The sequence below is a fragment of the Emydura macquarii genome, unplaced genomic scaffold (genome assembly GCF_026122565.2).
Source record: "Emydura macquarii macquarii isolate MOO-44397 ecotype Brisbane River unplaced genomic scaffold, CSIRO-AGI_Emac_v2 contig_3220, whole genome shotgun sequence".
NCBI lineage: Eukaryota > Metazoa > Chordata > Testudines > Chelidae > Emydura > Emydura macquarii.
Window position 1 is genome coordinate 72,769 of NW_027133357.1, and position 24,153 is coordinate 96,921.

General features: G+C 41.8%; 1 protein-coding gene across 1 annotated transcript in view; it reads right to left on the minus strand.

Moving 5' to 3' along the window:
* IPO9 (importin 9) overlaps positions 1-24,153 on the minus strand; it is a 96,392-nt gene that overhangs the window by 70,365 nt on the left and 1,874 nt on the right. The window contains exon 2 of the mRNA XM_067531488.1: positions 8,120-8,181. Coding sequence (XP_067387589.1) covers positions 8,120-8,181 — 62 coding nt within the window. The remainder of the gene's footprint in view (positions 1-8,119; positions 8,182-24,153) is intronic.

A 24,153-nucleotide genomic window follows, 5' to 3' on the forward strand; every position in this document is an offset into this window, starting at 1 on the left:
AGAGGGAGACTCCTCGTCCTGAGTCGAAGCAGGCTAGCTCGACAACACCGACCTGAAGCAACTGCTGGGGGAGCGTCTCTGTTCTACCCCTGGTAGCCGTCCAGCAGGAGATCTTCCTCCTTGTACCGGGGATCTCCACTATCCTTCAGGGAGACCCAACATGGGTTTCCCCTGTGACACCGGCCCCTTCTTCCTCGGCGGAGGGGGGAGGGAGGGCGTAGGCAAGGCCAACAAGACTCTTGCCACCTGAAAAGCCTCCGGTGTTGACGGCATCGGCAGGGGCACTCTACTATTCCCAGGAGTCGGGGGAGGCTCCCTGACCGGAGATGCAGGCACCAGAGAAGACTCAATGGGCCGGGTGCAGTGCATCTCCGAACTCAACCCTGCCCGTACCGACGACACAGGGGAATGTCTGTGCTATGCGCACGCCTTCTTTCTCCTCAGTGCTGGCGATGTTGCAGGACAGGTACAGTGAGAGAGCATGAGGCCATGGGTTTGAAGGGTGGTCCGGTGAGTCTGGAAAGGACCAAGTTTAAGTCTCACTGAGGAGAAAGCTCCCTTATTGACAGGAAAAGCCTTTCCAGACCCTTGAGGAATGTAGTCGTCATCTCATATGAAAAGACTGTTCCACCTTCCACCAAAGGATGGAAAGCGGATATGGACATCACGTGGACCTTGACTGATGAGAAGACCAATCCCCCTTGCTTCAGATGGAGCAGATACGCCAAGAATATTGGGATCGATGCCTCTATCAGGGACACACCACATTCGGTCACCCAGCAGGTGAGGTGCCTCCATTTTGTCCTATAGGCCAATCTGGTCAACGGCTTACTGCTTTCCAGGAGTATGCACTGAACTTGGATTGAGCAGGCCTGCTCCTCCTAGCTCAGCCATAGAGCATTCCAAGTTATCAGGTGGAGAGAGGCCAGTTCCAGGTGGAGCAGGCGACCTTGATTTTGGGACAGAAGGTCCGAGCGCAGCAGCAGGGTCCAATGCCTGGGTCCCGCCAGCTCTACAAGCATTCCGAACCAATGCTGTCAGGGCCACGCTAGTGCTACAAGGACGACCCATGTTTGTCCCTCTTCACTTTCAGGAGGACTCTGTGGATCAAAGGTATCAGCGGGAAGGCGTACAGGAGGCTCTCCAACCAGGAAAGGAGAAAGGTGTCAGTAATGGAGCCTGAACTGAGGCCCTGACAGGAACAGAGCAACGGCACTTCCTGTTGGCCCTGGTGGCAAAGAGGTCCACTCTGGGATTACCCCACCTCTGGAAGATGCGAGCTGCCACCTCCGGATGGAAGGACCACTCGTGGTGACAGCAGAAGGACCCACTGAGATGGTCCACCAAAGAGTTGTTGACCCCTGGGAGATGAACTGCTATTGGGTGAATATTGTGACTGATGCAAAAGTCCCAAAAGTGCATGGCCTCTTCGCATATGGCAAGGGATCTGGCCCCCCCTTTTATGTTCCTATAATACACAGAGGTCATATTGTCCATGAGAATCTGTACCATCTCGTTGGCAAGATGTGGTAGAAAAACTGCATAAGCTAGATGAATTGCCTTAGTTTTTTGATACTGATATGTAACCCCAGTTCCCCTGAGGCCCACATGCCCTGGGTCTTCAGGGAACCAATGTGAGCTCCCCATCCCAGGTCCGAGGCATCAGGGACCAGAGTTTCCGACAGCTGTGGTGCTTCACAGGGCATTCCCGAGAGGACACGACCCAGATTCAACCACCATACCAGGGAGGTAAGTATTTTTGGAGGTACCGTGAGAATCCTGTCCAGGTGGTGTCTGACTGGAGAATAGACTGACACCAACCATATCCGGAGGGGTTTGAGGTGCAGTCTGGGCTGGGGAACCACATAGGTACAGGCCGCCATGTGGCCCAGGAGGCTGAGGCACACCCTCATTGTTGTGAGGGGATGAGCTGAAATGTGGGTTATAATATCTGTCATTGCCTAGAATCTTTTCTCTGGAAGTAATGTTCTGGCCCTGGATGAGTCCAGCATTGCGCCGATAAATTCTATTCTTTGTACAGGGACTAATACCAATTTCTGTTTGTTTATTAGGAGTTCCAGCACAGTGATTGTGATGCTGGCCTGGACCTATGACCTTGACCTTCCCCTGATGAGCCAATCATCTAGATAGGGGAACACCTGCATTCCTCTCCTCCTGAGGTAGGCCACTACTACCGACATGCACTTGGTGAAAACCCTTTGTGCAGTCAAGAGGCCAAAAGGGAGCACTGCCAACTGGTAGTGGCAGTCTCCTATCATAAACCTCAGGAATCTCCTGTGACCAGGGACGATCACAATGTGAAAGAAGGCATCCTTTAAATTGAGAGCGGCATACCAGTCGCAGGGATCCAGAGAGGGAATGATGGTGGCTAGGGAGAACATGTGAAATTTCAGCTTTCTGGAGGTATCTGTTCAGGCGCCTTAAGTCCAGAATAGGCCTCAGCCTTCCCTTTGCCTTAGGGATCAAAAAGTAACGGGAGTAAAAACCTCGACCCCGTAGGTCTCTGGGAACCTCTTCCACTACACTCACCTGCAAGAGTGTTCTCACCTCCTGTTCAAAGAGTTGGTCCTGAAGGGGTCCCTGAAGAGGGACGAGGAGAGTGGGTGGGAAGGCAGGAGAGAGGCAAACTGGAGGGTATAACCAATAGCCACAGTGCTGAGTACCCATCTGTCCGATGTTACGGTAGCCCAGGCTGGGAGGAAACGGGATAAACGAGAAGAAAAACAGAAGGGGGATTGGATCCATGGGTAGATCTGGTAGGTCACTTTCGGGCACACCTTCAAAAGGCCTGCTTTCCGCCCTGATTATGGCAGCTAGAGCCCGGTCGAGGGCCAGCAGATGACGAGTGGGCCTGGTGCCTCTTGTAAGCCTTGTTTTTCCTCTTGTAGGAGCCTCTGCAGGAGTAATCCCCAGGTCACTGCTCATGCTAGGGCTTAAAGTGCCTCCAAAGGAAGAGGGGTATAGAGGCTGAGGGACCTCAAAGTAAGCCCTCGAGTCCTTCATGCCATGCAGTCTGGAATCTGTTTGCTTGGCAAAGAGGGCTGTGCCATTGAAGGGGAGGTCCTGGATAGACTGGTGGACCTCTGATGGGAGACCCGAGGATTGGAGCCATGATGCCCGCGTCACCAATATCGCCGAGGCCATCATCCTGGCTGCAGAGTCTGCTGCATCAGAAGCTGCTTGCAGGGGTGCCCTGGCCACTGATCTCCTCTCTTCGAAGATGGCCTTGAACTCCTGTTTCAAGGATGGGGACAATGAGTCCACAAAACCTGTCCAGCAGCTACCAGATATTAAAGTTGTATCTACCTAGCAGCGCCTGTTGGTTCACCACTCGTAGCTGCAGGCTGGCCATGGAATTAATTTTTCGACCAAACAAGTTGAGTCTCTTTGCGTCCTTATATTTAGGAGTCCAACTGACTTTCTCCTGTCTGTCCCTTTCGTTGGCAGCTGAGACAACCAGGGATCCCGGCAAGGAGTGGGTATAGACGTATTCAAAGCCATTCGCTGGCACATAATATTTTCTCTGTCCTTTTAGATGTGGGGGGCAGGGAGGCCCAGGTTTGCCACAGAGCTTTGGACAGTTTAATAACCCCTTCATGGACTGGAAGGGACACTCTACTAGGAGCTGCCGAGGCCAATATTCCAAAAAGTTCATCAACTGGCTCATCCAGTTTCTCTATCTTGAGGCCGAAGTTGGAGACAACTCTTTTCAATAAGTCCTGGTGCACCTTGAAGTCGTCCACCAGCACTGCAGATGAGGGTCCCCCACCTGCCTCATCTGATGGTGACGAGGAAGAGACCAGTATCTGAGCTGGGGTGGGGCCTCTGTTCTGGGTGGGGTGGAACCCCTGGGGCCCGAGGCAAGCGAACCTTAATGGTCCGAGTCCGTGTCCAAGTGCGGCCTCACACTGAGGGATGGAAGACTGCAGTATCGACATTCCTCTCATGCAGAATCCCAGAGGGAAAACCCACCAGTACAGCCATGGTCCAGGCGACTGGCCTTGAAGCCACGCCCCCATTGGTGGTACCATGGAGAACACGAGCACCGGAGCCAGGGCTTGCCTAGTCTGGACAACTTCGTTAGAAGGGGCTTCCCAAGAAATCTCTAAGGGGAGGAGGATGCAAATATATCCCCTCCAATTACGTAAGAACTTCGTTAGAAGGGGCTTCCCAAGAAATCTCTAAGGGGAGGAGTATGCAAATATATCCCCTCCAATTATGTAAGAACTCACCTATGGAGGGCATCTTTGTCTGCTGCTCACCTGTTATGTGAGGACAGATCAAAGGCTCAAACTGTATAAAAAGAGTGATTCTCAGATTCACGAGTGTTCTTGTTCTGAGCTAAAACCTGTTACAAACTTTAATAACTGAAAAAATCTTGGGTGGGTTCTGAAGGATCGATCACCTGCCAGAGCCCTTATTTGAGTCGGGGGTGGTCTCTAGTAAGCTTATTAGCATGCATGCAGATTTTTTTGTTCTTTATATTATGTTTTCTCTGTAACGCTTTCACCTTAAGAATAAGTGTCCTTGCTTAGAAAGAGCTGTGTGCTAAATTATACCTGTGGGCAATTACACTGTTTCTAGCCTCTGAAGAGCACACGAAGTAGGCATCCTTAAGCAGTCTGACTTGCTGGGAAACTCATTGCAAGCAGGGAACTGTACAGCCTGGAAAACCCGGTCAGGTGGGAGAGAGAGAGACAGGTCTCCATCCAAAAGAGGTGACAGCTGAGGACCCGGGAGCTTAAAGTGGGTGCCCTCAAGGGATTACAGAGGAGAAATACAGGTGCAGTTGCCCTGAACTATGACAATTTCAGTCATTCATATTAAACTTTAAAAGGAAACGGACATTCTTATGCAGGTATAATGCTGCCAGAATAGGAAGATTGTAGATTTGTAAAATATTTACAGACTTTAGCTACCAAAAGTTCCATTTAGAATCTGTACTTCAATTTATCCCTCGTGATTAGCCATAACCACTTCAACACATTTCTCACTCTTCAACACACTTCTGATCTTCTAGCAACCTGAGCACTATACATCATCTTAACTACTGAGCTGCTTGAATTTGCAATCCTTCGAGACAAAAGTGTTCAATAAATATTTCTGTTGTCAATTTTGGAAAAAACGATAGTCATGTCATATATGATGATGCAACACTTTACATTCCGGTAGTAACTCAGAAGGACGTTAAACAACAGCTACTAAAGACAGACATTTTTAAGTCAGCAGACCTGGATAACTTGCATCCAAGAGTATTACAAGAGCTGGCCAAAGAACTCTCTGGATTGAAAGTTGATTATCAATAACTCTTGCAATACTGGGGAAGTTCCAGAGGACTGGGAGAAAGCAAATGTCGTGTCAAGATTTAAAAGAGGTAAATGGGACACCTCTCTGGGAAATACAGGCCTGTCAGCTTGATATTGATCCTGGGCAAAACAATGGAGAGGCTGATATATGACTTAATAAAGAATGAAAGGAGGATAGTATAATCAATGCCAATCAATATGGGTTCATGGAAAATAGATCTTGTCAAACTAACTTGACTAGATAGATAAGATTACAAGTTTGGCTGATAAAGGTAATAGTGTTGATGTAATATACCTAGACATCTGTAAGGCATCTGACTTGGTACCGCACAACATTTTGACTCAGAAACTAGAATGATACAAAATGCATATGGCACACACTAAATAGATTAAAGTAGGCTAAATGACAGGTCTCAAAACATATTTGCAAACAGGGAATCATCATTAAGCAGATGTGTTTTTAGTGGGGTCCTGCAGGGATTGTTTCTTGGCACTATTCTACTTAACATTTTTTAATCAATGACCTAGAAGACAACAAACTAAGCACTGATAACATTTTCAGGTGACAAAGACTGGGGGAGTGGTAAATAATAGAGAGGATAGATCACGGATACATAACGATATGGGTAGCATGCTAAGCTGGGCCCAAGCAAACAATATATGTTTCAGTATATAAAATGCAAAGTCATATAACTAAGAACAAAGAATGTAGGGTGTACTTGCAGGATGAGGGATTCCAACCTGAGAGCAATGATTCTGAAAGATTTGTGAATCATGATGGATAATCAGCTGAACGTGAGATCCAAGTGCTAATGCAATGCTTGGATGTATAAACGGGAATACTGAGTAGCAGTAGGTGGTTATACAATTGCTGTATTTGGCACCGGTGCAACTGCTATTGCAATACTGTGTTGATACACTGGAGGGAGTTCAGAGAAGATCCACAAGAATGATTAAAGAATTGGAATATATCCCTTATAGTAAAAGACTCAACAAGATTAATTCATTTATCTTAAAAGAAAAGGTTAGGGGGTGACCTGATCAGAGTCTACGAATACCTACACAGGGAACAAATTTGATAAATAGAGGGCTCATTAATCTAGCAGACAAAGATATATAACAAGATCCTATGGCTAGCAAAGATGCACATTTTTAACAGTGAGGATAATTATCTGCTGGAACAACTTAAAAAGGGTTGTGCTGGAATCTCCAATACTGGCAATTTTTAAATCAAGATTGGATCTTTTTCTAAAAGATCTGCTCTAATTCAATCAGGAATTAACTCAAGGAATGCCTATGGTACGCAGAAGAGGTCAGACTAGATCATTACAATGGTCCTTTCTAGCCTAATCTCTGAACCTGTAGACCAGGGGTTCTCAAACTGTGGTACATGTACGACTAGTGGTATATAAGCTCGATGTTCCATCTATTCACTTTACAACCATTTAAGAAAGTAGTATGTAAAGCAATAAAGTTTGAAATCTGTTGCTTTAGGCCATTACAAAAGCAGATTTTTACCACTTTGCTATGTTTTCTGTGTTGTGGCAACACCAGTGTGTACAATGTGTGAACCTCCTCTCTGCTGTCAGCTTAGTGACAAATTCGAAGCATTTAAGGCACTGCCCCTCCTCCTTGGCAGCTGCCACTTTCTTCTCCCATGAAAATCTTCCAAAGCTGCAGAAGTACAGTACATAGTCCTGCATTCCCCAGCTAGCCTCTGGTAGAGCCAATCCACCCTAGGAGGTGCACTGGTGTTATCTCACTATGGGAAATATTTAGCAAGGTAAGAAAATTGTTTCTCTGTGATCCAGCCACAACCATTGTGTGTGCTGGGTCCAATCAGCAGTGCTTGGACAATCTTCCTTTCCTTCCCCATCTGTGGTTAGAAGCTTAGTGAGACAGTAAGGCAACAGGATTGAAAACTGTATGGGTAGGACGGGCAAGACTCCTTTCAGAACCCTATGCCTAAAGGCAGCATTAGTCAATGATGCCTGGTGAAGGCGGCAGTACCTAGAGAAAGTGTTGACTGAGCACCAGGTAGCTCAGCAGTGTTCACGAACAGGGGCTCCCCCCCTTCAGCCCAGAAGCTGGCTACTAGGGGCCTTCAGCTTCTCAGGACAGGGAAGATCATCTAAACTTAAAGCATAACAATGCTAGGTTGGATCCAGCTACAAATGACATGAGATGCCATTCCCCCCAACACAGAAATCCTCAAAAAGGATGAAAATAGAAATCAACTGTCAAGGAGAGATAGGAGGACAATGCCACCTTGCTCATTGATGCTATCCTGTACATAGATTCTATTCTATATAGGTTCTTATACCACCATCACTTTAGTGTCCGAGCTCCACATGTTGAGCACTTGAACAGCATTATGATGAGAGTTTATATCACATGGATAATGGTCATGTGATTTTTGACAAAAACAAATTTAAAATAAAACGGAGTCACGTTAATGTGAAAACAATACCTATGACTTCTCACCTGCACACATAAATACCAAGAACAGTCTGCTGTAGATCATGCCCAAAAGAAAATGTTTCCCATTCCCACACTAGTTCCCCAGTCCTCGTATTAGTTACCGAAAAAAGCTATTATGCAGCTTTGATTATTATTTGAGTAAGTGCTGAGCATTGCTACATTCTCATTGCTATATGCTCCTATAAATTAGATTTCTAGAGAAACAGGATTTAATTTTTACTTTTTTTAAAAAGGAAACATGAGCGCATAGTTTATAAGCCAACAAAAGTTATGATCCAACTCCTTTCCACAGCATGCTTGAGAAGACTCACCTGACGAATGGCCAGTACTCCCTGGGGATCTACAGTCAGTTCTGCTAAATGAACGCCAAATTCTGCAAGAAAGAATATCTACATGAGACTAAGAATACAAATAACATTAGCCTCAAGAGACTTAAGCCAACAGCACATTACAAATCACAAAAAGGATTTTAGCCTGCATCTTCTGGAAGGCACAATGTTGACAGAATGAGTCATATGTAAGAAGGAAAAGACAGCCCCATAGAATACCTCCTCAGCTGAATCTTAGGCACCCAAATTCTCCCTCATGTTTCCTACTGACTTCATTCCCCTTCCCAATAATCTATTTCCCTCTCTCAGACACAAAGCTTTTTTGTAACTGCTTTTTGTAAGTGAAAGATTCCTCCTCCTCCAGCTGCTTGGGCACCAGCAGGGATGACCACCAACAGCACAGGAGAGAGAGTCTCTGCTCTCAGTTTCAGAGCCAAATGCCACAGCAGCCCCCAAGAGCAATTGCAGGGAAAGTCCTGCTTACCCCTCGCAGCTCTGGGCTGGACATACTCAATACAGATGGACTCTTTGGAGAATTAAACTATCAGCTTTTAACAAATCTCTATTGAGCATATGCAAACTGCTATTTTCAGAGGGTAATAACTTAGCCAAACTTGGGTAAATTTTTATGGTGACAGCAAATGGCATCTCTGATTACAGTAGCTCCCCTGTTCCAAAGGATGAAGACACTCGAGTTTCTCAATGAAATGACCATAAGAATTAACACGGATAAAACAACATACAGTAGAACCTGAGTTACGAACACTTCAGGAATGGAAGTTGATCATAACGCTGAAATATTCGTAACTCTGAACAAAACATTATGATCATTCTTTCAAAAGTGTACAACCGAACATTGACATAATACAGCTTCAAAACTTTACTATGCAGAAGAAAAATGATGTTTTTAACTATCTCAATTTAAATGAAACAAGCACTGAAACAGTTTCCTTACCCTGTAAAATCTTTTTTTTCTTTTTTAAACTTTCCTTTTATGTTTTAGTAGTTTATGTTTAACACAGTACTGTACTGCATTTGCCCTTTATGCTCCTGCCTGATTGCATACTTCTGGTTCCAAAGGAGGCACGTGGCTGACCAATCAGTTTGTAACTCTGGAGTTCATAACTGAGGTTCTACTGTAGCTCAGTCTGAGAAAATGCCTGAACCATTTTTTGCTTAAGTTTTTTAAAAATTCAACCTGAGATGCTGATATATTGAGATGGGGCTTTGGCCACAATCGTAACTCTTTTAGAGATCGTTCTGTGCTTATGGGCAGTCCACAAGCAGTCCCAGGTGAAAATCCATGTTTCCTGTCATGGAAAACTTCATCCCTGACAGTTAAAGTTTGGCACAATTATAAGCAACTGAAAAAAGGGTCCTATAATATAAAGCATTAGGCAATATGATATAATGACACCCGTCAACTTCACCTGTACTTAAATATAGTAGATAAACTCTATCTACATCAGATAACTTTATTAGTAGTAGGTAAAGTATATGGAGAATTCAGATATGCTACCTAAACAAATCCTTTCAACCTTGAGAAAATTCAATTGACAAAGGAATCTCAAGCACAAGTCTTACAATTATGACTATTTTAAATAAAGACGTATACAACAAAAGCATAACAAGCTATTTATTTATATTAAAAGGGCAATACATTCAACATATGCTCAAAAACATCCAATCTCCACTTTAAAATCATTAGTGATGGAGAATCAACCATGACCCTTGTTACTTTTTCCAATGGTTAATTACTCTCAATTAAGAATTTACACCTTATTTCCAGTCAATTTGCCTAGCTTCAACTTCCAACCATTGGATCATGTTATAATTTTCTCTGCTAGATTGAAGAGCCCATTATTAAAGATTTGTTCCCTATGCAGATACTTAGAATCAATACATACTAATCATTAAGTAATAAACAACAACAAAGTCAGCTCTTAACCTTCTCTTTGTTAAGCTAAATAGCTTCTTGAGTCAATCACTGTAAGGCATGCTTTCTAATCCTTTAATCATTCTTGTGGCTCTTCTCTGAACCTTCCCCAATGAATCAACTTCCTTCTTGAATTGTTGGTACCAGAACTGGACACAATATTTCAGCAGCAGTCACACCATTACCAAATGCTGAGGTCAAATTTAGTTCTACTCAAGATCCCCCCGTTTATGCATCCCAGGATCACATTACTTCTTTTGACAACAGTGTCACACTGGGGGCTCATGTTCAGCTGATTATCAACCACAACCCCCAAATCTTTTTCAGAGTCACTGCTTCCCAGGATAGGGTCCATAATCCTGTAAGTATGGCCTATATTTTTTGTTCCCAGATGCATACATTTACATTTAGCCATATTAAAATGCATATAGTTTGTCTGCATCCAGTTTACCGAGCAATCCAGATTGCTCTGTTTCAGTGACTTTTCTTCTTTATTTGCCACTTCCCCAATTTGTGTGTCATCTGCAAATTTCATCAGTGAGGATTTTATGTTTTCTTCCAGGTCATCGATTAAAAAAATGTTAAATAGCAATAGGGTCACGAACCAATCCCTGCAGGACCCCACTGGATACATACACACCTGCTCGATGACAATTCCCCATTTACCATTACATTTTGAGATCTGTCCATTAGCCAATTTATAACCCATTTAATATGTGCCACATTAATTTTACATTGTTCTTGGTTTGTTTTTTAAATCAAAACGTTGTGCGGTATGAAATCACAAACTAATGTTATAGCTCCTTTTGAGACCACAAGTTGGCTTTGGAGAGTAAAGCCTCTCTTCCCCACCTCCACAATCAAGGAGGAGTCAAGCCCAAGGAGCCTAGCAGAGCCCAGCAGGGTATAATGTCCGAATCAAAAGAAGAGCTAAGCAGAACACAAGCTCCACCAAGGACAAAAAACAGGCACAAAGAGCCAAGCAGAACCCATGAGTATATCTGAACTCCAATGAGGGGGAGCAAAGCCCAAGGAGCCCAGAGAACATGAATGATCACATCTAACAACTGGACAGTCTGCTGTGAATGGTGTCTCATGTGACTGGAGCTTATTTTGTGGGCAGTTTGAAAGCATACCTTTTTTTTTTTTTTTTTTTTTTAAAAACAAAACGACCCCTGGCCCTGAAGAAGCTGACTAGAGAAGTTATGACTTTGAAGACAAACTCAGAGAGGCACTTAGAAAATGACTTGCGAAAGCAAGACACTTGACCGTACTCTGAAGTGGAAAGGCCTACAAGACTTATCAGACCAAGAATTTGTTTTCAAACTGATATGGACAAGATATTTTTGCATGTGACTATTATAGGATTTTTCAGGACAAAAGCAGCAGTAAACAACTGCAAGGATTCAAGAGACAACTCATTCTCTCATTCAACGGTGAGCAGGTAACCTAAAGAAAAAACTTGTGTTCTGAACGTATCACTTCAAGTTTTCATCAGAACTGTGGGTCACCGTTCTGACCTTAGCCTTATTAACCTACATCATTTTGCCAAACAGGCCAGACTGTTAAAATGGAGCTCTCCTGAACCAAAATTATTTAACAAGAGAAAAAGAGGGACCAAAGGATGATCACGAAAGGGAACACCGTGTTTGGTAACACCTCAAGTCTTGTCAAACAAACACTGTATAACTCTTTCCCTGCAGTCCTATTTAGGAAGACTGTGGGATATCCTGAAAGACCCCTAGTAAAGCTATCATAACATTGTGAATGAACCTACCTCAACTTAACTGTGTCTTGGAAAATCAGACATCGCTACTTTTGGGCTGAGTTGGAGAAATCATGTCTTCATGATAATGCCAACACTAACGTAGCACAGACTTGTATACAACTAGTCCCTTTACCCAAGTGATGAGTTAGTTATTTTTAATGCTTCTCAGAAAATACATACCTGGGCTGCAGTCCAGTAAATGACTTAAGCATACAACATATATTTGTCTTTCACTAAAAAATTTAATTGTAATTGATGAATAATACTAAGTCAATAAGCAATTAAAAGATGAGGCTCCACATATTGAATTACAACAGCTTAGCCTATGACTATCCAAGAGCACAGGACAGCTCTCAGCACCGAAAGATTCTGAATGTTAAAATAGTCCTGAAGTGACATTTTTAAGGGTGACAAGAAACTGACAGCTTCTCAGAGAAGACAGGGAGAAACCTGGATTGGTAGTTATCCTAAAGATCTTTACCATTGTTTGAACATTTAGTTAAAAAGGCATAGAAGCCTACAGGCACCGGTGAATATACATAAAAAGATTCCGGAACTGTCACTCTAAAGCCTGGAATGTCTGAATCAGCATGACGTGATAGAAACAGCCACAAGCATGGTTGAGGACTCTTTTTCTTCAGAATATCACCAGGTTCAATCAACACCCAGCCCTGCAGTCTGTTATGGGCCAATTTGCTACACATACCCCTCTTTCACTCCAGGTGCTAGACACATCCTAGCCATCCTCCCCTGCCAAAACATCTCTATTGAATCCCCCTGCTCCCCAAGAATCTTTTCTCCCCACCCTCCTCGAACTCTGCTCATCTCAGCTGCCTCCCACTGTCACCAGTCCTTTTACCCAGGCTGCCTCTGAACTTTCAGACACATCCCATTTTAAAAACTTTCTTTAGAACTAAGACAAATTACAGCACTTCATATCCTGGAAGTTTACACGGGTTTTTTCCTCCAATTAAAAAAATGAAACAAAGTTATCCCATATCCCAGATAACAATTTATAGTTTATTTAAAGAACCAGATTCACCAGTTTGCTGCAGTTGCTATGTACAGTTCCCATCATACAAAGCACGCACAGCGAAACAGTAAATCTGGCTCTAAAAGCTTTTAAAATAAATCAGTATTTTTCATATCTTCAATTCATTGAATATATCACATGGCAGCAACCTTTGGGACTTTTGTTTGTAGGATTTTTTAATAACTTTTAATAACCAAGGAAACTCCTTGACAAAAAACTGCTAACCTGCATTAATATTGAGAGTACAAATGAATAGTTTAAGAGTAAAAAACCTCCAAGAATGTTGTAACTATCCCAAATACAAGTACTACCAACTCCTGAAGTCAGAATTTAGATGTATTTTTTAAGTTTATGTTGAACAAGTCAACTACAATTCTGCCCTGCAGTAACATTGTGCAATAACTATATGATTATGCTTAAGGTATTTTAGTATTTGTACCCCAGAATAAATTAAATTGATTTTTAAAAGTTTTTTCTTATGGCATCGCTACAGAACAGAGTTAAGGTTATTTGGGTGTCTTAAATGCACACTTTCAGGCCTTTACATATTTGGATTTCTTTTAAGTTTAACCCTAACTCTGAATTTCTGCATCTTATAATCCTTGTTTTGAGGCAAGGATTGTAAGATTGCTGTAATGAATATTGTAATGGTAAAACATATGTAACCTCAAGCTTAATGCCATCTAAACATTTTTTTGTTTCAGAACATATAAAGAGAAGAAATTAGGGAATTTTTAAAATCAAGTTACTTAATCTTTTGAGTTTTAAGTGTTCTGGGCCTCCTCCCCACACATTACTGCATGAGAGATTAATGAACATTAATCATTATTTCTCTTCTGTGGTATGCAACAAGCAAAACCATGTCTGGCAACAAAATCCTGAACTGAACTTACAGTTAATATTATGAAAGAAAGAAAAGTAACAAATAGAACAATAGAAAAATTATAACACTACAAAAAACTCTCTCCAGTTTAAACTTGTATTTGTCTGAAAAGTAGCAGCAATATGGAACAAGAGAAGAACAGACATCTTTCTGCACTGAAGTCCAATGTTTGCACCAGTCATCATCTCACCTTGAAAGTTTCCCTGTCAAAGGGGATCATCTAAAATTTAGCTTTGAACAACACGTTTATGAATTTTGCTTTTGACAAGTGTTATCAGCCAACTTTCATGATGGAGAAATAAACAGGGGCAAAGAATGTTAATAAAATAAAATGTATGTATTTTTTAGTAGTTTACATGTGGGATTTTAGAAATTAAATATGCGGAGTGTCAAGTGTTCATAGTTGAATACCAGGCCTACATTTTAAAGTAATGTCTAATCATTTCAAAATCCTAAAGCGTTCTAAATATTTAAGCTTTTCAAAAACATTACATTTGCACTCTAACAATGTGTGCTCTAATTATGAAAATGTAAAACTTTTTCATCAACACAGAACAAAACTGCACTTTATAGAAAAAGTGAACACAACTTATAGCTATGGAATTGTTACTGATTCTCCCACGAAATGTTAAGATCAATCCTTGTTTTAACTTAATCAGTTTGTACCTATGACAGATCTCAAGTGTCCCATTTTAAATTTGTCAGAATAGTTACTGAGTGACCTTCACTTTCTTGTTGCTTCAACCATGAGCATTTGTACCTCCTGCCAGACAGGCCTCTATCCATCATTCCACTCCCAATCCGCCTTTTTACTTTAAATACATACTGCATAAAAATGACAAGCAAAATTTGAAGAATTGTATAAGTAAGTATAGCTAACCTATGCCCCTTTCAGGGAATCTGACATGGCACTATTTTGATGGGATGTTTGTTTAGTATTTAAGAGATCCTCAGCAGAAGTGAGGCTTCCCATCCAAAGGCTGTAGGAGTTCTTGGCAGAATTATGGAGCCGTTTGGGCTAGAGGCATACCCTTAGACACCTCAACAGCAAACTGTTTACAAGAGTATTTGTGGAACCAAAAACATGGCTAATAGGAAAAAAAAACTGCACAACTGGCCTTTATCCGAGCGCAGGCTCCATCAGTTAGGCTCAATGAACATCACATGCCCAGGAGCGAGTCTTGATCCTCTGAGGGCTCTCCTTTGCAGAAGGCCAATGTTTACACTATACTGGAAGAGATCCAGAAAATCTCAAATGAGAACCAGAAAGAAACTTCTACTCTTCACTCCAAATTAATGGGATTGTTTCATGACCACTAACTACTTGCACCTATGCAGACTAAGAAATATAACCAAATCTCATGCTTCCAGGCATAACCGAACATCATACAGGGACCAGAACATAATTTTCACCTGTACCCAGCAGTGGAAAACTTGTTCGATGTATCAAGGGCCTATTTCACTTCCTCTAAAAGATCTGATATTGAACAGCCCCGGAGGCAGAATGCCAGACTAGATCCAGACTGGCACAGCAAAGCCTATGTAAGAAGTTAAACCCATTACTGACATGGGGTAAATATAGAAGCTCAAGTGGAAGATCATGGGGCCCAGATAACTTGGATGGAAGTAAATTACAAAGGCAAAGACCCAAAACTGCCAATACAACTGTATAAATAGCATCAAAAATGAGAGGAAAAACTGACATGCTCAAAAAAAAAAACATTTAGCAAAGCCAGCAATTTCCAGTTATTGACACAAATTTAAAGCTCAATTTATTGCCATCCATGGACAATGGCTGCCAAGAATATAGTTCCCAAATACAAGAAACCCTTCAACACCAACTGTTAGATAAACTTATTATTTACTTATACCCTATGTATTTAGTCCTGTGTATTTGCCTAAAATGGGACTCTGGGCCTCTGGGCCTGCCTGAAAGGCAGTCTTTCAGCTACACGTTAGCAAGGAACAAAGACAGTTTGTTCCTTTGCCTGTCTGTAATTAGATAGGTTTTTCTTTATTACTATAAAAAAATAAAGAATGCAGTTAAAATGTTTCAAGGCATAGTAAAAGTGTAATATATAAATGCACAAATAAGGGAAAGCTCTGATTCCTCTTCAAAACAAATGCCAGAGCAACGACAAGCAAACGGCTAAAAAGCAAAAAAAGTTAAAAAAAAGTATTTAAAAAAAAAAAAAAAAAAAAAAAACAGCCATAAACTGACCATGGCCAAGATGTGACACCGCTCCCTGCCCCTCTCATGGGGTACAAAAGGGGCTGAACTAAAGCCCTCAGACCCCCCCCCCCCAAACAGAACATAACTATATATTGAAAGAGGGGGTGGGGGTGGAGGGGAGAGCTACAAGTATAATTAAGGCTATCAAGAAGAACAATGGGGAGAGCGGGTTTCATCAGCATACGGAACTATGGTCAGGAAAAGAGGGAGTTCTATAGGCATATAGAACTAGGATTGGGGGGAAGGAAATTATCAACGTATAAAGAAACCAACTGGTATATCAACTGGTATAAAAGGCTTAAAAATACAGTTATGGTTTTAAGCTTGTCAGTGTAACCCCCAATAAACCCTTTGCAGAGTGCCTGCAGGTTGAACTGTTGCTTTCCAGCAAACTGTGTCTGAAAACTGAGAGGGGACAGGGCGGGGGAGCCCTAACACCAACAAGACAAATAATTTGAGAGACCCTGAAAGAAAGACTTTGGCAATGTAAGCATCTTCCACCGAAAACAACAGGAAAGAGATCCAATTCTCCCTACATGACACAATAAGATAGAATATAAAGGAAACAATCTTAACATTGTCCAGAATGGAGCTTATCATGCAAGTAAAGATGTTACCATTGCTTCCAGTGAAGGAGGCCACCATTCCACACAGGAAAAATAAATAAAATTATGCATGGCCACTGTTTGCAGCAAAGTGCTATCATGGCAAAAGCAATGAGTTTTCTAAAATTAGTAAATAGGCAGCTCTATCTATCTTAAAGTTTTATACTGCTGCCCATCACTGTAGTATCCAAGTGCCTTCCATGCAAACTTGATGGATAGTGTTTTATCAGTCTGCTTTCTACGTTCACTGGGAATGCAGTGCAGAACAAGTTCCTCAGAGGATACATATTTCTGTGCTATTGCCTCCTTTTCCCTAGTCACTATGCTCAAGTGAATTCTTGCATGAAGTTTGCAGTGCTTTAAACTGATTAGCAAGGACTATTCAGCTTTCAAGTTGCTATTACAATAAAACCTCAGTTACGAACAACAGAGTTACAAAATGATCAGTCAACCACACACCTCATTTGGAACCAAAAGTATACAATCAGGGAGCAACAGAGACCAAAACAAAACAAAAAAGCAAAGAGTACAGTACTGTGCTAAACTACTAAAAAATAAAAGGAAAGTTTAAGAAAGATTTGACAAAGTAGGGAAACTGTTTCAGTGCTTGTTTAATTTAAATTAAGATGGTTAAAAGCAGCATTTTTCTTCTGCAAAGTAAAGTTTCAAAGCTGTATTAAGTAAACAATCAGCTGTAAACTTCTGAAAGAACAACATAACATTTTGTTCAGAGTTACAAACAACCTTCATTCCCCAGGTGTTATTAACTCTGAGGTTCTACTGCACAATTTTGCTGCTGCAGTACCTGATGGACACATGCAAGGCAGTGGTCTCACCTTCGTCCCTGCTCTATACCCTAGCCATTTGCTAGTAACATGGATATCTTAGGTGGGAAACAGCTTCAACCCATACCAAAATTGTGGGCCTCACCAGTAGCACAGCTCCAAGAAGAAGAGTAAAAGAAAAGAAGGCAAATGTGTGGAGCCTGAGATTCCACTTCCTTCATACATGACTGCAGTAACCCAAAGACGGAATGGAATCCAGCCCGCTGAGTGGGGGCATCAGCTCTTCTCCTAGCCTTTGGCCAGGTAAGCCAAGCAAAGAACAGGATGAGAGTCCACTTCCTCCCCTAAGCTGTTACAACAAATCCATGTTAGTTGCTTGAACTGAGGTGGCAAGAGAAGGGATTTGGATGGTATTCACTTCCATGATGGGGGAAATAAAACAGAAGCCAATTGCTGAGTTTTAGGGTGAGGAATTCTCTCCCACTAGTTCAGTAGCCAAAATAAATTAAATTTAGCTTCTCTACATCATGTGAAAAATTATCTACTTGAAAACATGAGGTGGCAAGAGACGTTTCCTGAACCTTCAGCACTGAGACAGAGATGAAACCAACTCCTGGTTTGTTAAAAATGGTAGGCAAGGCACATTATCATGTTCTTAACATTAAGGCTATACCTAAACCCCTTGCTACTGTAAAACAAGGTTAGTGCACGCAATTCACTGACAAAAAACTTAACACCAGGCAATCTTAACTCTGTGTTAACTATCTTGTGCTCTTTGAGTTCACTAAAACTCAAACTTCTGAAAGGCAAGAAACACAGAGTTAAGATAGACGTCCACACAAGCTTCTCTCTGGCCCCCTGAAGGTGGCAATAGCCATTGGGAATTATCTGCAAGTACTCCATCTGCATTGCTATTAGCTGTACCTATACTGAATGGTGGAGGAATAGCTGGAGAGCTTTTCAAACTGTGATTGTGGTATCAGGCATTCTTTGAGGAAAGGGGGCGAGAAGAGGAGCATGCCCCTCAGGGAGGGATGTAAGCCCCACTCCCTGACGTCAATGTGTACAGTCAAGGGAATCAAGTACATGTGTACCTTGAGGGACCCAGTATGCCTCATTTCAGCACTGCATTGCATAGGCTGCATTAGCAGCTAGGCATAGGGATCTTCTTGCAATGGGAACTGTCGGCAGTTAAGTGGGAGATGAGTTGTCTGTGGGTTTAATGAAGGGTAAATGAAAGCATAGTCTTAGATGGCATAGTGTGCATAAGAGTGATGAGGTTGTAAAATTTAGTAGATGAGATGATCTTTCTGTGGAGTAGGCTGTTTCTGAATGTAGACCAGGGGTAAGTAGCTCTTGTTCAGTACAGTGCAAAAGTAGAGTACAAGCATGTGTATTATGATGCATATGGGGCCATCACTCTAAGAGGGAAGAGTTAAGGTTGCATGGGCATGTACCTTAACTGTATTTCCTGGTGTTCAAAAGTTTTTGAGTTTTGAACTCACCCTTCTGAAAGAGCACATACCACAGGCAACTTTAACACTGTGAAAAAGTGTGACAATGAATTTCCTAATTTTTTTAACAGAAAAAGAAATCACGTAGGAAGGAGTTAGTGGTCATTTAGGCAATTGTAATTATTGTGTAGGTTTGCAGTTGAGATGCTACAACAGTTAGATAATGGATGGTAATACTTAGCTCTTACATAGCACTTTTCATCAGCAGGTCTCAAAGCATTTTACCAATCAGGGAAATATCATCTCCCTTTCACATATGGGGAAACTGAGGCACAGAGCAGTGACATGACTTGGAAGGGTCCCTCCCAGATCCTGGCATCCATGTGGGTGCAGGGAAAGTGACTGATAATCCCAGAGGGTCAGGGACACCCAGATTCTAGTTCACATGAGACAGGCAGGGAGAGGGGTTTAGACAGGGCCCTCCTCAGATCTTGGCGCACACTTAGGGAAGAGAGTGAGGCTGACAAGTGCCCCCAGTTTCCCTGCAACCCACCTCCAACACCTCTCCTCCTCTACCACCCTTCCCCATTTATTCCCCTCCTATCACAGTAAACATTTGCATGTGTAATTTTTGTTCTTTTCAAAAATAAGTTGAGTGTCTTCTGAATTTTCTATTTTATTCGGATTACACTTGCCTTCAGTAAATAAACATTTGACAGAGGCAGGTGGTAGCAACATGACTGCATTTCATTTTCAGGTTTTTACCAATGGTGGGTTCCAACTTACCGTGCCTGGGTTTAGTTCAGGTTCAACACATAGCACGTCTCCTTGAGCCTGTGAAAATGGGCTGGCTAGCAACCCCCGTATGTTCTCTATCTGCACGTGCACAGTGTAATTTGTTTGGCGTTAGGATTGAGCATATCTGTAGAGCTTAAATCTCCACTCAGTAATGTTTACACTGCTGCTTCCCCAAAGGCACAGTGGGTGCCATGCTGGGATGTCAAGCGGTTGAGACACTTTGGGGCTGATTACAGCCATTGTTTCACCCTGAGGTGTGCACCAACACATGCTGGCAGAACAGGATCAACCTTAAGAAATGCTGTGTTTTCAGATGGCTGAATTTTGGACAACCCCTGCTCAAATGATCCCAAATTTGGCTCATTACTTCTATCCCTCATCCCTATGAGCACACCAAACTCCAAGGCAACCCCAAGTAAGCATGCGGATTTTAGAGCACTTAATAGAGTCACCCTTTTAACAGAAAGGGCTTCCCAATCTTAACTAAAATGGAGCTGGTGCTCCCCTAGAATATCACCATTTGAACTTAAGTTACTTATATTAGAGATCTGGCTTTGAGTAAATAGTAAAGTGGATCAAAACTAAAATCTCTCACGGGTAATATATTTGAAGAGAATTTACTTTTCCTTCTCCACCCCACAAATGGTGGGCAAATGAGCGATGCAAGAAGCTTAGGTTCTTAGTTACATAAAAAGCACGGCCCATTAAGTGACACTAGGTAGATGGCTTTGTTGATTTGCAACAATTCCAACAGATAAAAAGTTAAATGTCATTGACATTCTTTAGGCTTGTGAAATGGGTTAGAAGTAACGTATATAGAATATTCTTTCTGGTTACATAAAGGCTTTCTGCTTGCCCTGAAAGAGTTAAAGCAACAATTTAAGTGAAATTTAAATGAAGCTACGTGAAAACTCAGAGAGTTAAACTGAAAACCTGAAGAGTCACTGGAGTAAGAGAAGAAACATTACCAATACACTCACCAGAATATTTAAACTGCCATCCCTTGCAGGCTGAAATTTTATTAAAGTTAGTTCCCTTCAGGGCATACAGAGGATCAACTGGAGCAACTACTGTGTACGGCTCATCTGCAAACTCACCAGAAAAGGGGAAGATAACCTCTCTATGAAAGGTATTTACCTGGATGAGCTCAGAAATTCAACTCTTGGCTATATCGCACAGCTTCTCTCGTTAAGCAACACAATCCCAGATTGAGCAGAGGATCATGTGTATGTCCTTGGCACAAAATAAGATTTGGCAACACTGGAAATGTTTTGAAAAGTCTGTCTGTGCTCAAGCTGTCCTCAGTGGAGGAGAATTCCAGACAAAAAGCATCATATTCTTCTCTAAGAGCCATAGAATATATTTTCTGCCCACTAGGTGGGTACACTACTCCAACAGGAGCACCAAAGACTTTTCTATCTTAAACAAAAAAGTATTACAAGAAACCATGGCTTTAAAAGAACCAGTTGCAGTCAGCTATTTCAACAGCAGAGAACAAGTCCATAAGTTCATAACTGGGTAAACTGGTGCCAACTATATTAATGGCTTCTCCCAGTGTTAAGCCTCTTTTATGTTTGTCTCTCTCTCAAACGCTGCTCATCCTACTGTATTTCAAAATTAATTTCCTTAAATTTGCAAGCTGTCAAAAACCCTTGTTCCCAGTAATAGTACTGGACACTACGGGATAAATGTTTCATGAATGCAAGGATATATTCATCGTAATATAAAGCCTATTCAGTATGAGGATGTACCAAAGCAGTTTTGTCAGAAAACTGTGGGGCTATGAATGAACACACTTAAGCACAAGTTTATGCAGCAGAACAATGCCATGCAATCACTGTACCTGCAACAGATTCTTTGCTGGGTATAGAAAGGCCCAAAGTTGTATCTTGCAAATCTTATCAGATAAATAGCAGAATTCTAAAGCACCAAACAGAGTAAAATTCAGATGAACATTTCCTTAAGTACAACCTTAGGAAAAAATGACACTGGAAGAACATTTACAAGACTCTTGAACATAATACCCTAACTCTGGGATGTATAAAATCCAAAGATCAATTCTTGAAAGGTTTTGGGTACATCTTCACTGACAGCAGCAAATGATCAATCTATCTGGTTCGACTGAGCAGTCGATGAAGACCCACCCGCTCAATCGATTCGGAAGTTGACACAATAAAATCACCCCCTCAAGTGGCACCACGCAGTGAAGATGCCGTGTAGAAGAAGAGTTACGAATTTGACAGGAGTTACGCAAGCTACTCTGCATAGCTCGTGTAACTCCTGTCAACTGCCGCTGAATTTGAAGGTAAGAGTACACATGTATCAGTTATACACTATATTTATAGATGACTGTGCAGCTCAGCTCCTGCAACAAGAGATTTGATTTAAAGATAAGGTTCAAATTTAAAAGCAAGATACAAGTGTCACAAATAAAGCAGAGCTGAAAGTATCCTCTAATATATCCTCCCATTCCAAAAAAATCCAAAATTGATCACAATTAAGACTGCTGAAGTACAAAATCCATCAAGGCAAAAGGAAGGAAATCTCCAATAAAGGCAATCGTATTTTGCACACCTAACACCTATACATCACAACAGCTAATAATAGCTCAAAGACTCCAATGCCATCAGAAACCACCGTACATACATAACATAAAAATGAATGCAGACATCAGTCCTCTAAATCATAAAAATGCAAATCCATAATGCAAATCTTGACAGCATAAGGTTATTTCCTGAATTGTTATACATGAAGTTGGCATTAGAGTTTTTTTACATTAGAATAATTTAAAGGAACATGACAAGTGCATTGTTTTACCCTCTTAGATTCAAGGTGTATGATACTTCCTGCAGGGGGTGTGGTGTATGCACACCAGATCCAGGGAGCACTTCCAGAGAGATTCTGCTCTAAGCACTGCTCCCGCAGAAACCATCTCAAACTTGCTAATTCACCTCTGCCTTCTATAGTTGTCTATAAGCATGCACACAGGAAGCAGATCATATCACTGGCTCTCTACAGGCTGTTTTTGGAATAAAGCATAGCACAGGAGAGCAAAAGTCACTACCAAAAGATATTCAGGGTGCCCATCACAAAAATAAATGAAGTTATATTGAATAAGCTGTAATAGTTTCATTTATCTCAATCCAGCTCTTTTTGGAGCAATGTAATGTTGTTTGTTTTAAGCCATAAAAGAAACATACCAATTTTCAGACAACTAACTGTTGATGTTCCTAATGACAAGTGTCTGAAAATTAAACTCTGAACACATAGAATTTCAAAAAACGAACAATTTTTTTTAAACTCTTTTTTAGATGAGTGAGTACTTACTTTACCGGAACTATGGTTCTTTGAGGTGTTTTATCTATGTGGATCCACTTACATCGTGCAAGCACACCACCTGTGAATTTGGAATCTTTTGACCAGCAGTATCTGTTTGGAGCCCTCTGGCATATTCTTGTAAGTCCCCCAATCCCAATGGCATGTAGGGCACAGCAACCCCAAACACCTCTCAGTTCTATCATTCAGGGTATGTCTACACTACAGGAGCACTGCTATGGCACTGCAACTGTAAAGTAGACACTTCCTGTATCAACAGAAGGGGTTTTTCCATCAATGACATTAATTCACCTCAAGAGGTAGTAACTAGGTCAACAGAATAATTCTTCCATTGCCCTAGCCACATCTACACCAGGGGCTAGGTCAACCTAACTACATTGTGCATGGCATGAAATTTTTCACAGCCTTGTGCAATGAAGCTAGGTCAATCTAATTTTTAAGTGCAGAACAGGCCTAGTTCAGAATCCCAATACACAAACGTCAAAGAAGTGGCAATGGAGGGAGTGCACTGGGATCCACACAAAGTATCTTGAAGAACTACAGTTACTGTAAAGTAGGTAACCAGTCTTCCTTCTTTGAGTGGTTCCCTCTTATGATTAATTAGCAGTTCCCAGATTAATACAAAGGTCTGAGGAATATTACCTAGCTAACTAAGGATTGAAGAACAGGTTTCTCAGATTCAGCATCTGATCTAGACACCAAATCGAAGGCAGAATACTTGGTAAAGGTATAGGCTAAGCTCCAAGTTGCTGACCTGATACAGGAATAGTTCCTAGGTATGCTGAGGTGGTTGCCTGGACTCTAATTGAGTGGGTCCCAATGCTTGAGGGAAGGAGCATATACGCTGCTAGTTGATAAACTATAATCCACTTGGGTTTGAGTATGGTTTGGGGAAAACAGAGAGGTTGGTAGTTTTGTTTAACTTAAAATAGGACACCATCTTGGTGAGGAATTCAGTGCCACCTTATCCTTGTGGAAGACAACATTTGGGGAGAGGCGAGGTGATGTCCACCATTCGTGCTTCAATCTCACTAACTCTCCTGAAAGAGGCAACAGCCACCAGTAAGGCAGTTTTGAATGTGAGATGGTAAGGGGAGCACTTAGATAAGAGGTCCAAAGATGGATTCCATAAAAAATACGTAAGTTATCCATAATCAAACACCTGCAGAGCCAGAAGAGTTCCCA